Source organism: Sus scrofa, chromosome 2 (assembly GCF_054392235.1).
Source record: "Sus scrofa isolate SSC_HxYL_T2T_F1_AM1 chromosome 2, Sscrofa_HxYL_maternal_Yorkshire_Landrace_v2.0, whole genome shotgun sequence".
In the NCBI taxonomy this organism is placed as follows: domain Eukaryota; kingdom Metazoa; phylum Chordata; class Mammalia; order Artiodactyla; family Suidae; genus Sus; species Sus scrofa.
This window is the reverse complement of record NC_139384.1, coordinates 8,357,472-8,371,477: the sequence shown is the minus strand read 5'-3', so window position 1 is coordinate 8,371,477 and position 14,006 is coordinate 8,357,472. Positions and strand designations below refer to the sequence as shown.

The 14,006-nt window shown below is 43.1% G+C and overlaps 1 protein-coding gene across 5 annotated transcripts in view; it reads left to right on the top strand.

Moving 5' to 3' along the window:
• The first annotated feature begins 5,053 nt into the window (after window positions 1-5,053).
• RTN3 (reticulon 3) overlaps window positions 5,054-14,006 on the top strand; it is a 64,950-nt gene continuing 55,997 nt past the window's right edge. For all 5 annotated transcript variants that reach the window (XM_085010844.1, XM_085010843.1, XM_021082903.2 and 2 more), the window contains exon 1: window positions 5,054-5,336. In XM_085010844.1, coding sequence (XP_084866970.1) covers window positions 5,195-5,336 — 142 coding nt within the window. In that variant the 5' untranslated portion in view covers window positions 5,054-5,194. The remainder of the gene's footprint in view (window positions 5,337-14,006) is intronic.

The following is a 14,006-nucleotide window of genomic DNA, read 5'->3' as shown; positions in this document are numbered from 1 at the left end:
ATTCTAGCTCTGATGCTTACCAGCTGTGCAAAGGGGTGAGTTACTTAACCGCTTTGAACTCATCATCTGCCAAATGATTTGAATACTCAAGTCATCGTGCTGTTGTAGGCTAAATGAGATGTAAGCATTTGGCAATTATGACTGATGCCAGGTTAGTGATCAAAAATAGGTAATCATGTTCCTTCCGGAAAAGCAAAACAAAGTCATAAATATTCAAGATACTGAAGTATGTAGCAAAGCACAGAAATAGCAAAAATTGTTTTCTGCAGTAGCATCCACTGTGACTCAGGTTCCAAAGCTTTCCAAAAATAGGGTGTTTGTTATGTGCCAGGCACAGTGCTAGGCAGTAATGCTGCAACAATGCATAAGGAACATTCTTGTCCTCCAGAGACTCACAGCCTGTGGCGTAAACAGCCAAGTCAATAATTATCACTCACGGACTGTGCTGGGGTACAGTTCAGTCTCCTCTCCTACTGACTACTCGCAGGATCCATGTGTAAGCAATAGTCTGGCACTACGAAGGGACAGACTGGACTGCTGGCATCCCTGGATGTCATTTAAATACCTTATTTTGCTCTTGTATAATATGGGGTGTCCTAGTTTATAAAAAGAAAATAGTCAACCCCAATTCGTAGGGTGTTATTAACTATCAGGCCCTCAACATGGTCACACCATAAAAGCTCAAGACCCATCAGCTGCTTTGTTATTGTTATTGCAGCAACAGCAGGGCCAACAGCACAGCTGTCTAACACTTCGACAAAATTTCTAGAATTGCTGTCAAGGCAAGATAGAAACATATTTAACTGTGGGTATAGCACACTACCATTTGTTTAAAAGGGTGGATGAGGTAGATTTACTATATTCACCTTTGCTCTTGCCACAAAAAGCTCCTAGTAGGAGTTACCTACGTGAGTGTAACGGGGGGGGGGATGAGGGGGGGACCAGTGCGTGGAGAGGGGAGGGGTTAGTGATAGAATAAAACTTTAGCGTATGTATGCTTTTGAGTATAAACACATATATGACATGTGAATATATGCCATATACTTTACTTTTCTAATTAAAAACATTTTCCTAAGAGTCAAGGAAAAATAGGGTAATAAGATAGCGTAGAAGATGAGATGGGAAATAAGCTTTGTAAATACCAGTCTTGGGAGTTCCCCTCGTGGTGCAACAGAAATGAATCCAGCTAGGAAGCATAAGGTTACATGTTTGATCCCTGGCATGCTTGGTGGGTTAAGGATCCAGCGTTGCGGTGAGCTGTGGTGTAGGTTGCAGACGCAGCTCTGATCTGGCATTGCTGTGGCTGTGGTGTAGCCTGGCAGCTATAGCTCCTATTTGACCCCTGGCCTGGGAACCACCATACTCTGTGGATGTGGCCCTGAAGGCAAAAAAAAAAAAAAAAAACAGAAATAATCTCATAAGGACAGGACCAAGAAAGATTTCCCATCTCAATGCCTCAGCAGTAAAAATTGCTCAGCAGGAGTTCCCATCGAGGCAGTGGTTAACAAACCCAACTAGCATCCATGAGGACACGGGTTCCATCCCTGGCCTCACTCAGCAGCTTAAGGATCCGACATTGCCTTGAGCCTTGGGTCGCACACTCGGCTTGGATCCTGCATTGCTCTGGCTGTGGTGTAGGCCAGCAGCTGCAGCTCTGATTGGACCCCCAACCTGGGAACCTCCATATGCCAAGAGTACGGCCCTGAAAAGACAAGACCAAAAAAAAAAAAAAATTGCTCAGCAGAACTCCTGAGAACTATACTTCAGTGAGCACCTTAAAAATCCCATCTGTGGAGTTCCCGTCATGGCTCAGTGGTTAACAAATCTGACTAGGAACCATGAGGTTGCAGGTTCAATCCCTGGCCTTGCTCAGTGGGTTAAGGATCCAGCATTGCCATGAGCTGTGGTGTAAGTCACAGATGCGGCTCGGATCCCATGTTGCTGTGGCTCTGCCGTAGGACCCCTAGCCTGGGAACCTCCATATGCCGTGGGAGCGGCTCAAGAAAAGGCAAAAAGACAAAAAAAAAAAAAAAAAAAAATCCCATCTGTGCTACCTGCTGTGTAACAGCGGGATATGCAGCCTCCTGGAAGCACTGGGTTGGATCCCTAGCTGGGCACTGTGGGTTAAAGGATCCAGCACTGCCGTACCTTTAGCCTAAGTCAAGACTGCGGCTCAGATTTGATTCCTGTCGATAAAGCTCCAAATGCCCCGGGGCAGCCAAAAATGGAAGAAAAATTTTAAAATCCCATCTGAGGCATTCCTTGCTAGAAAACTTAACGCTGAATCCCCATTAGCCTTCAGATGAAGCCTCAATTCTTTCAGGCTCTGTTACTACTCCACATTCTGGCTCCGATACATCTGCCCCATCTTATCTCCTTCTGGTCCCAATTCAAACCCTTGACTCTAGCCAACCTGAGCTAACCACACCCAAAACATTTCACACTTCTAAGCCTTCCGTGCAGCCACCACGGGAGACTGTGTGGTCTCCCATTGCCCTAACGCAGCCTGTGGAGGGGAGGGGCGAGAGAGGATCAAATCCAGGCCAAGTTCTGCTAGACAAGCCAGCATTGAAGTGCATCATGGGCTGAGCTGGGAGGAAGGGGTGTCTTTCTATGGTTGGTGTGCCTACAAGGAGGTTTTATTGCATCTTTGCACAAAGCAAAACCCATGCGTTTTCTCCATACTATTCTCCCTTACCTTTAATGACCTCCTTACCAGTCCAAACTCCCATCCAACTCAGCTTCCTCATAAAACCTCCCCAAGTCACTGTAATTTGGTAATGATTCCCTCTACTCTTTCTGTATTTTTAGGTCCGCATCTGTGGCATATGGAGGTTCCCAGGCTAGGGGTTGAATCAGAGTTGTAGCCACTGGCCTACACCACAGCCACAACAATGCCAGATCCAAGTCTCGTCTTCAACCTACACCACAGCTCACGGCAATGCCAGATCCTTAACCCACTGCATGAGGCCAGGGATCGAACCTTCGTCCTCATGGATACTAGTCAGATTTGTTTACGCCAAAACACGACAGGAACTCCCCTCCCTCTACTCTTAGATCCGTACAATTCACTCGTCATCTAATCATAGCATATAGTTTTGTGTTGTTGGTTATTTTTGGTTGCTATTTAGTCTGTATTTTTTTTAACTTTATATATGTTCCAAGCCCCAACAGAGTAGTGTCATACACACAGCAGGTGACCAGCAAACATTTGTGGAACAAACATGTATACAAATAACATTCCAAGCAAGAGTCAGTCTCAGGGAAATTGACTGGTACAGCAAAAAGGAGCAGGAAGGAAAGGCAGCTTCAGGAACTGGATCTAGCACAAAGACCTTTTATGTAAAAAATCTGAAGGTCTGAAGATCTGAAGAGACCACCAAGACCACATCCATGTCTTGACTTTTATCCTCTTTTCTCTGTGTCTAGATATGGAAACAGACTTCCTTTCTAGCCAGGATCTGCAGATCCTAGCAATTGCTGTTGGGGTTAGGGATGAGCATCATTCATTTCCTTATCCAGTCCTTAATAATGTAAATTTTTTAAATGTATGCATTTATCAGAATGGGTAAATAACTGGCTTGGTTATCAGATTGGCTTGTATTTCTCTTTGTCATCTAGAGGACAGAATGCTGCATTATCAACTGATGCTGTAAGTACCAGAGTAAGATATTTGCCATGAAGTTATTTTGGGAAATATTCTTCTGTGCCTTTTTTAGAGTGTTTCAAAAGCCAGGAGTTTTTCTTCCTGTCTGGGCTTTACCTGACCTTAAAACCTGTCAAGGGCAGATGTAGTCCACTGCCTGTTCTAGAAGATTTCCACTGGTCAGATCCCTTTTCCTCTGTGAGACTGCTTGGCTGACTACCTCCGCCTTCATGAGGTTGCATCTTTACAGGATCTGCTGATCCTGCAATTGCCGAATCAGGTCATTGATTGCTGCCTTAGCAATAACAAGGCCTATAGCCTTGCTTTTTATTACTTCCAGTCTACTTTCCCCCTTTTAAAAGAATAGTGCACATTTCAAATCGTTTGACCAGGTATATGGAGACTTTTGCAAGCCAATGGAAGAGAAGCCAAAAAATGAACAAAATCCAGCATAAGCTAGATATCCGCTTTCAAATACAGTTTCTGTTAAGGACGCCTTTTAGGCTACGAATAAAATTGAATTATGTGTCTTTTGGGCCACGTTCTCAATTTTTACTACGTCATTTTACCATCCCCCATAACCAGAGCCGGGATGTTATCTCCTGGCTCTTTTTTTCTCATTAGCTCAGCTCTTTTTCAATCAGAACATGTCTTCTCTACCTGTTAGTCTATTAAGAGAAACGGACAACCTTAGGACCCAAGGTGGACCCCTCTTTTTAAGGCGATAAGAATTTGAAGCAGGTTCTGCAGCTGCAGTGCAATGTGACTGGAATGAGTAATAGTTTTTCATTCTGTGCAGCGTCTTTCTCCAACTGCCAAATGGGAGATCGTGTCATGGCTGCCTCATGGTGATGAGGTATTATGACACATCCAGAAAAATTCAGAAAGCACCTTGCAGAATGGGCCCTCACTGTGGTTTTCACTTTATTAGAGTCACGGGGGTGGGGGTGGGGAAGCATCAGACAAAAGACTTGGGCTCTAGAATTTGCAGGAAAAATATTCTCCACTAATGGAAGCAAAAATAAATTTCTACCGTTAAAACACGTAATCAGTTTACTCAACGCATTCACACAAAAAGCCGCGAAGCTCTAAACCGCAGGCCCCCCTCCCACTTTGCCCGCAGTGGTGGGCGGGGCTTGTTGCTTGGCCACGCCCCTTGCGCCCGGTCCCGGAGGGGCGCGGCCCACCCAGGCCTCCGGCCTCAACGCCGCGCCGGGCGGGTTTTGCCCCTCCTTCTCAGCAGGAGCTTAGCGGAGGGGACAGGGCGGGGGGGGGGGGGGGGAACTGTTCTTGCGCCTGCGCCTTGCGTCGCTGGGTGCCTCAAGGCGACCGCCGCCCGCCCGAGGGTCCTTTGTGCGCCTGCGCGCTCGCGCTCCCGCCCTCTCGCGGCGCTGGGCTTAGTCAGTCAGTCTGTCGGAGTCTGTCCTCGGAGCAGGAGGGGCGAAGCGACTTCGGAGAGCTAGCTGCCGGACTCGATTATTCTCTTTCCCCTCCTCTCTCCCGTCCCACAGCTCTCTTCACCCCTCTCCCTCCCTTGCTCGCGCAGCCATGGCGGAGCTGTCGGCGGCCACTCAGTCCCCGTCCGTCTCGTCGTCCTCCGGGGCCGAGTCCTCTGCGCCCGGTGGCGGCGGTGGGAGCCCGGGAGCCTGCCCCGCCCTGGGGGCGAAGAGCTGCGGCTCCTCCTGTGCGGGTGAGGCGCGCCGTGGGGGGACCTTAAGCTTGGGGGGGGGGGTCCTGGGGGGTGAGGCCGACGAGTCACCCTTGCCTACGGGGGCCTTAGCCCCCAGGAACGAGCGTCTGGAAAATGGGCTAAGGGAGAGGGCAGTGTAAGGTGGTGCTGGTGGTGAGGAAATAACGGCGTGTGAGGAAAACAGGTTGGGGGAGGGCGATGTTCTAGAGAGTGGGCGTTAACGCCAAGACGGTGCAGGTGGGGAAGGACATTAGTGCGGGCGAGCCGTCCACTGAACCGGGGTGATTTAGTGGAGCATTAGCGAGATTGAGAGGATTGGGGCAGGTTGGTGGTCGAAGAGATGATTCGTTAACGATTTCGAGGGGATGGCGGTGAAAGGGTTGCATTGCAGGCACGCAGGCAGGTGTTGACATAATCAGACATGCATGGTAGTCTTCCAAAAAAAATGTTTTTTTTTTGGTTGCCCGTGGGGAGGGTGAGGAAGTTTCATGGAAACACGCTACAGTGTTTTCTATACTGTTTTCATCTTCCTTAGATTTTTTGCGGCCAGACTCTAAATGCCTGATTTTTCTGAGGCTGCGGGGTAGAGGGAGGCGTGATGAGAATATCTCAGGGAAGATTTGGGAGGGAGCCGCTGATGGTCCAAGATGGATCCGTGGCTGCATCTGCAACACAGCCTGCTCTTCACTGGCGCGGCGTGGGGGTGGGGACATGTAATTAGCTTCTTATATTCTAGACGGGAATAGAGTCATTTCAAGCTATCAACCTGTTTTAACTTCATGCTTTCCGTTGGCTGTTAATGATCGAAATATAACAAAAGGGGGGGGGTTACCGCAGAAAGAGGGGAGGGAGAGAAGATTCAGACAAAGCAGGGTCTGGTTGAACCCCCTTCTCCTCCCATCACTGTGAAAGACTAGGAGGGAAGCTGCAGGCCGCTTTTAGTTTCCATTGTATACGCGTCTGCCTGCTGGTGGGAGCTGGCTGGCAAGCTCCCCTCGTGCAGAGATCTGCAGTGCAGATGCCTTCCTGAAAAAAAAAAAAAAAAATGCACCATGAGCAGGTGGTGGTGGTTCTTAAAGGAACTCAGTCTTCGAAGAAAAAAAAAAGCCTTTTGTTAAAGGAAGGGCCATAAGCTCAGGAGAGTACAGATAATTTTGCTCTTTATTTAGTCACCTTAAAGGATTTGGAGAGGTTTCTAAATACTTCATTGTCTCTTTTGGCAGAATCTTGGGTTGATTGTTCTAAAGGACAGAATTGATCTGAGTTTTAAAAATATTCTCTATGTGAATTTTCAACAGTGGATTTCCACATAAGAGCTTTGGTACCCATTTGGATTTTCCAGTGTGCTTATGGCCGTTTCAGTAGAACCCTATCAGAGGAAGCTTCTGTAATGTCAAGATTAGCTGTCCAGATAAAGGAATGAGGCAGCAAATTTAGAACCCTTGTCCCCTTTAAACCACCACTGTTTCTTCAAATTTTTGTGTTCTGGGAAAAGATCCAGATGAACAGCAGCTTTCCTATATACTTAGCAACTTGGTGTTTTGGCTTTAATCACTTGTCATGGCTTACTTACTGTTCACTTGGGCATACCTCTTGATTTTAAATTTTTGATTCACTTGAGAAATAAATCTGATACTCTACCTTAAACTCTTATCCATTGCAAATATGTATTAATATTGTCTAAAAATCATTAACAGTGGATTCAATGCAAGATCCTTATTTGTCAGGTCACGAATTGAAAAGTTTAGCTTAAGACACTGCAGTGTATAGTCATCGTTTCATTGCAGAACTCTTCCTCCTTGCAGAATGTTTTTCCCATCTCTCAGAGGAAATGTCTCAGGCTTCTGCACCATGAAAATAAGATGAAATTTGTTATTCCAAAATTTGATTAGTTGAAAAAGGATTCTTAAAAAATCTACCTTGATTGTTTAAAAAAATGTAGAAGTGTTGACGATAACCTTCAGCTTTACTTTCTTTCACCAAGCTTGTCTTGGTTTTAGAGACTTCCCAAAATTAAAAAAGGAAGTGTAAGTGGTCACTTGGTGCCTGCAGGAAACACTTGTGTCCTGACTGACTTGTCCAGTAACAAATTTTAGATATTTAATTCCTGTCCAAAGGTAGATAGTCAGTGATAACATTCTCTGGTCCATTGACTCAAGTGTTAGTGCAGCCGGTAGTAATTATGCTTGGAGAAGGTCAGGGGCCAAGATTGGCTTCCCAGACTTCTGCCTTTGAAGGAAAGCAAAGATTTCAAAGGCAGAAATCTGAGGTTGAGGTGAAAGATAATTTAAATAATTAGAGTTCTTTTCAGGATGAGAGTCACTGTATTAGACATCAAGTATAGATAAATGTCTATTGTCTGAACTTTAAAAGTGCTTTAATAGTTTGTTATCTATAGCCTTTGAAATTCTATAACTTGCAAGAGACTTCTTTATTTTTTAATTTTTATTATTTTTGTCTTTTTTTTTTTGCCATTTCTTGGGCTGCTCCCGTGACATGTGGAGGTTCCCAGGCCAGGAGTCCAATCAGAGCTGTAGCCACCAGCCTACGCCAGAGCCACAGCAACGTGGGGATCCGAGCCGTGTCTGCAACCTACACCACAGGTCATGGCAACGCCGGATACTCAATCCACTGAGCAAGGTCAGGGATTGAACCCGAAATCTCATGGTTCCTAGTCGGATTCTCTAACCACTGAGCCATGACGGGAACTCCAAGACTTCTTTATTATTGCTGTAAAAATCATAGCCCCAAAATAAAGCTACATTTCTTGTATCTGTTCATGGAAATTAACTCAAAACAAAAACACCTTGAACAACTTAAAAAAAAGGTTTCGCTTTAAATCTTTCCTCACTCATGAAACTGCGTTGTTCTGTGTACCCTTTTTTTATGGCATTGTTTTCAACATTTTGTTCTAACATGTCAATCAGCTATATGAATATGTAATTTGTATTTTCAGTCTTAACTCTTAAGTTAAAAAGAACTCTGACCACCTGTTCAGCACTGACATTATCTGTATTATATTCATGTCAGATTAGCAATGGCAGTATAACATGATAATAAACACACGGACTGGGGAGTTCCCTGTAGTGTACAAGGTTAAGGATCTGCCTTTGTCACTGCTTTGGCACAGGTTCTATTCCCTGGCCCCAGAACTTCCGTGGGTGCAGCCAAAAGAAAGAAAAAAGAAAAAAAATCACAGACTTGAACAGCTGAGATACCTGGATTTCAATCTTCTATGTCTCATTAATTGTATGACCTTGTGCAAATGCTAAGCCTCAACACCATGACCTAGACAAATCTGCTTTGCTCTCCTTAAACCCTAACTTTTATTCAGTAGAAGTACCTAGTATTTGAGGGAGTTCCTGTCATGGCTCAGTGGTTAACAAATCCAACTAGGAACCATGAGGTCGTCGGTTCGATCTCTGGCCTTTCTCAGTGGGCCAGCATTGCCGTGAGCTGTGGTGTAGGTTGCAGACTCGGCTTGGATCCTAAGTTGCTGTGGCTCTGGCATAGGCTGGTGGCTGCAGCTCCGATTAGACCCCTAGCCTGGGAACCTCCATATGCCGCAAGTGTGGTCCTAGAAAAGACAAAAAAAAAAAAAAAAAAAAAGAAAAAAAGAAATATCTAGTATTTGATACATCTATTTGCAGGTTTCAAACACAAAGATTAAAAAAAAAATTGAATTACAAGAGAGAAACCATAGTTTTCACAGTGAAGGAAGATCTTATGCCTTATTTTTCCTTTCTAATTCTTCACAGGAAAGGAGAATCTTAGGCCTTTTTTTTTTTCTTTCTAAAAGTCAGTCGTTTCAGCCTTTGACCACTCATATTAATGTCTTAAAGTTGCCATACCATTTGCTCAGCTGATCTGTTAAAGAAATGGTGGTGGAGTGCTGAGGAGAGGCTTGTCATTGGTATGTTTAAATATTTTCTGCAGCATTCTGACATTAAGTATAGTTATGATACATTATAGAAGTCCTATCAGTGAAAGCAAGAGCGCAGAAGACAGCAAGAATGGTTTGTCAGTCTATTAACTTGGATGATTCTTAGTCCCCAGGAATAGAAGTTTTCTTTTTTTTGCTTTTTAGGGCTGCACTCACGACATATGGAAGTTCCCAGGCTAGGGGTCAAATCAGAGTGACAGCTGCCAGCCTACACCAGAGCCACAGCAACACCAGATCCGAGCTGCATCTGTGACCTACACCACAGCTCACAGTGCCGGATCCTTAACCGACTGATTGAGGCCAGGGATTGAACCCACAACCTCATGGTCCCTAGTCAGATTCGTTTCCGCTGCGCCATGACGGGAACTCATAGAAGGCTTCTTTCTTTCTTTTTTCTTCTTTTAATGCTGTTTTCCTTTAGAGTCAAATTCGCAAGTAATTTAACCACCTTATTTCTCCAGTCTACATATATTTAACAGTTATATTTTCCTTAAATTCAAATCTCTAGGGAATTGTTTACGAAGTAGCTGGTAAGAGCATCAGTTTTTTTAATTTGTATTATTTTAGGGATGGTCTCAAAACAAAACTAATATTGTGTTTTATTGTGTTCTGTGGTGAGGAAATTATATTTGTCCAGATTTAGGAGTCACTTGTTCAATCAGGTGATAAGCATTTTGTAAATGAAACTTGGTAGTGAAAGAATTGGCGATGTGTCATCGAAGGACAAAAGGAAAGTTGAGGTTCCCAGTTTTGTTTGAGCCAAGAGATTTTTCTGTAGAAGGCTAGTTCTCCTTACCCATAAACCTAGAATTTACCATTTTTGTAATTATGAGCAGGATTACAAAGGCACCAAATAAATGATTAACTGTGCATATTGGTTGTATATGTCTAGCTTGTAATTTGTACTCAGTTTTATTGTTAATGATAAGTTTATAACTGCCTCCTGAACTGTACAAATTAAAGAAAACGTATAAGTTTCATAGTGAAACTTTTAGATAAAAAATTACCAAGTTGTGGAGCCAGCAGTTAACAAACCCAACTAGGATCTATGAGGATGGGGGTTTGATCCCTGGCCTCGTTTGGTGGGTTAAGGACCCAGTGTTGCTGTGAGCTGTGGTGTAGGTCGCAGACTTGGCTCACATCCCAAGTTGCTATGGCTGTGGCAGCTGTAGCTCTGATTCGACTCCTAGCCTGGGAACTTCCATATCCCGTGAGTGGGGCCCTAAAAAAAAAAAAAAAAATTACCAAATTGATGTTTTATGTTCATGTAATTTAAGTCATTCAGGAGTTGCCCAGGAAACTGGTTTAATTTTTATTGTGTTTCTTTGTAATAGCTATTCTAGAATTATTTTGGATCACTGGGTATGTTGTAGATGTTTCAAAAAAGTATGTATGCTGAATAAGTTTAGCTGTAATTAGTATTGCTTGTGGTTGCATCATTGAAGTCTTTTACTACATATCTGTGACTGGTAACATCTTTTATGAGAGCAAGACATATTATTCTGTGATACTGCAATTTCAGAGTAAATCCCTTAAATAAATAGGAAAATCCTGTATAGGATTTGTATTTCTGTTTTACATTTTGTGGTGGGATAGATAATTGTCAGCAGTTAGCCTCCTCTTGTGATGGTCTCTTTATATTTCAAAGAAATATTACCTGTTTTCTCCAATCAACTGATTTAATTTTCCCAGTAAGCACATCATAACCTAACACCTAGGTCAGGGGAGAGGGGGCAGAGAGGTAATCTTTTTGACATATTCCTCACTGGCAGTTTGCCCTTGAGAGTTTATTGAAGGGTATCCTGGAAAACTTTTTTTTCTTTTTTTTTTTTTTTTGGTTGTCTTTTCTAGGGCCACTCCCACGGCATATGGAGGTTCCCAGGCTAGGGGTCTGATTGGAACTGTAGCCGCCAGCCTACACCACAGCCACAGCAACGAGGGTTCCAAGCCGAGTCTGCGACCTACACCACAGCTCACGGCAACGCCGGATCCTAAACCCACTGAGCGAGGCCAGGGATCGAACGCAAAACCTCATGGTTCCTAGTCAGATTTGTTAACCACTGTGCTACGATGCGAACTCCTATCCTGGAAAACATTTTTAGCAAAACTAATACAGAGCCACTTGAAAGCATTTCAGGAGTGTGCATTGTCTTTGCTTTATATAAACGGTGGAAGTATTTGATTTTTCTCTCTTAGATTCGTGTATTGCCTTAAGTTGTGCCCACGCATTAACTTAATTCAACAAGTGTCTAAGCATACGTTAAAGCTCTTTGTTGGTGCTCTAGGAGGTAGGAAGGTAAAAAAACGTAGATCATCTCTTTAAGAGGCTGTATTCAATAGGAGAAAGACTTGTGTTATGTTTACCGGTGAAGTTGCTAACAAAATAAATCTCACTTTACAGATGAGGAATCAGACCTAACGGAGGTTAAGTGATAGGCCCAAAGGTTTGTGTTTGGGGGTAGGATACAACAGGGCTTGAGGGTCTAACTCAGTTCTTTCAAATATGTACACTGCCTCTTCTTTCAAATTTAAAACAAGTGATAAAAATGGTTGTCGCCCCCTTGAATTCACTCTATTGGTTAACTGAGTTCAGTTAACTTAGAAACCTTAACTTCTGGTCCCGTGATTCCTAAGCGAGGCATCTTTTTGCTCGATTGCTCTACAGAAACTTCTGTTAAGTTCACCAGTTATTTTCCATATTGTTAAGTCCAGTGGTCATTTCTCTTCCTCATTTTAAATGCCCTTGACCCCTGTTCTTCATACAGCAGTCAGCGAATCCTATTGATTTTACCTTCAGAATATATTAAGCGACTACAAATTTTCTCAAGCTTCATTGCGCCCACCCTGGTCCAGGCTGCTATCATAGCTCTCCTGCATTATTGCAAATTGCTTTCTAACTGGTCTCCAAATTTTCTCCCATGGCTGTCTCCAGTCTTTCCTCCACACAGCTGCTGGTAAAGCCTTTGAAAAATGTAAGTCAGATCATTTCACTCATTGTCAATGTTCCAGTGGCTCCTGATCACTCTTAGATTAAATGCCAGAGTCTTAGAAGTTATATGAAGCCCTGTAGTATCTGGCCCCAGCCTCCCCCTTGCTTACCCAGCTTTAGCCACACTGATCTTACTGTTCTTCACACAACAAATACCTCTGTACCTCGGAGTCTTATTTGCTGTTTCCTGTGTCTAGAATGCCCTTCCCCCTGTATATTCTTGCGGCTCTTCCCTCACCTCCTTTAGGTCTCTGCCTGGCAGCTTTATCTAAATTGCCCACGAGAAGACTTTATAGGCCTTTCTTTCCTGCCTTATTTTTCTTTGCACTTGTCATAATCCATCCTATGGCATTCGACTTACTTATTTTGTATGTTGTCTGTCTTCCACAATAGAATATAAGTTCCACTAGAGGAGATTTTCTGCCATTTTATTTACTGCTTTCTAATGCCTGAATAGAACCTGATACAAAGCAGGCTCTCAGATATTTTTGAATGAGAGCAGAGACCCTGTCACTTTTGTTCAGCAACTATAACTATTCCTTGGCTCATAATAGGTGTTCAGTAAATGTTTATGGAATGGATGGATGGATGGAGAAACTATTCCCAGAAAAATATGCATATGAATGAAGTATGGAGTAAACTTTTACAGATTCATGAACTACTATGAAATTCACTCATAAACCTCAGATTAAGAAATTTTTTATCTTATATTATTTATTTATTTTTCTTTTTATGGCCGCACTTCTGGCATATGGAAGTTCCCAGGCTAGGGGCTGAATTGGAACTATAGCTGCTGGCCTATGCCATAGCCACAGCAACACCAGATCCAAGCCATGTCTGCGACCTACCACAACTCATGGCAACACTGGATCCTTAACCCACTGAGCCACAATGGGAACTCCTGAAAATCTTATTTTTAATAATCAAATTATAGGCTTTGTAAAAATTTATTCATATGGAAATTGACATATTCATTTAGATGCTGAGAGTTTTCATGTAAGCACATAAAATTATATTCATAATAAATATATCTTACATTAAAATTGGCTTTTTTTACTACTATCTTTCCTTCTGAACTCCAAGTATTTTCCACTAATGGCTTTAATGCAAAAAGTTATGTTTAATCCAAAAAGCTATAATCACTTGAATGCCTTATTTTAGTCATTAGAAAAAGACTCACATCTGGGAGTTCCTGTCATGGCACAGCAAAAACTAATCCAACTAGGAACCATGAGGTTGCAGGTTTGACCCCTGGCCTCGATCAGTGGGTTAAGGATCCGGTGTTGCTGTGGCTGTGGTGTAGGCCAGCAGTTGTAGCTCCGATTTGACCCCTAGCCTGGGAACCTCCATATGCCGCAAGCGCAGCCCTAAAAAGCAGAAAAAAAGAGAGAAAAGGAAAGAAAAATACTTGCAATAGGGACTCAATGCTAGGCTAGTTTGATGTGTCAGAATTTTAAAATATGTTAAAATAAGTTTAATTCCCATTTCTAACAGAATCTGAGGTTTTGATTTGATACATATCAAACATTACCTAGAGAAGTGTAAGATAGTCCTAACAGATGTGGCACTACTGTAGAAATTGCGTTATTAAAATGTTTGTAGCCAATTTACTACTTATACAGTCCATTTTGTTTCTGTCAGACTTTCTAATTTTGTTTCTTCTGCAGCAAAATTTCTGCTTATTCTTCCTTTTTTTTTCTTCTTTTTAGGGCCACACTCGCAACATATGGAGGTTCTC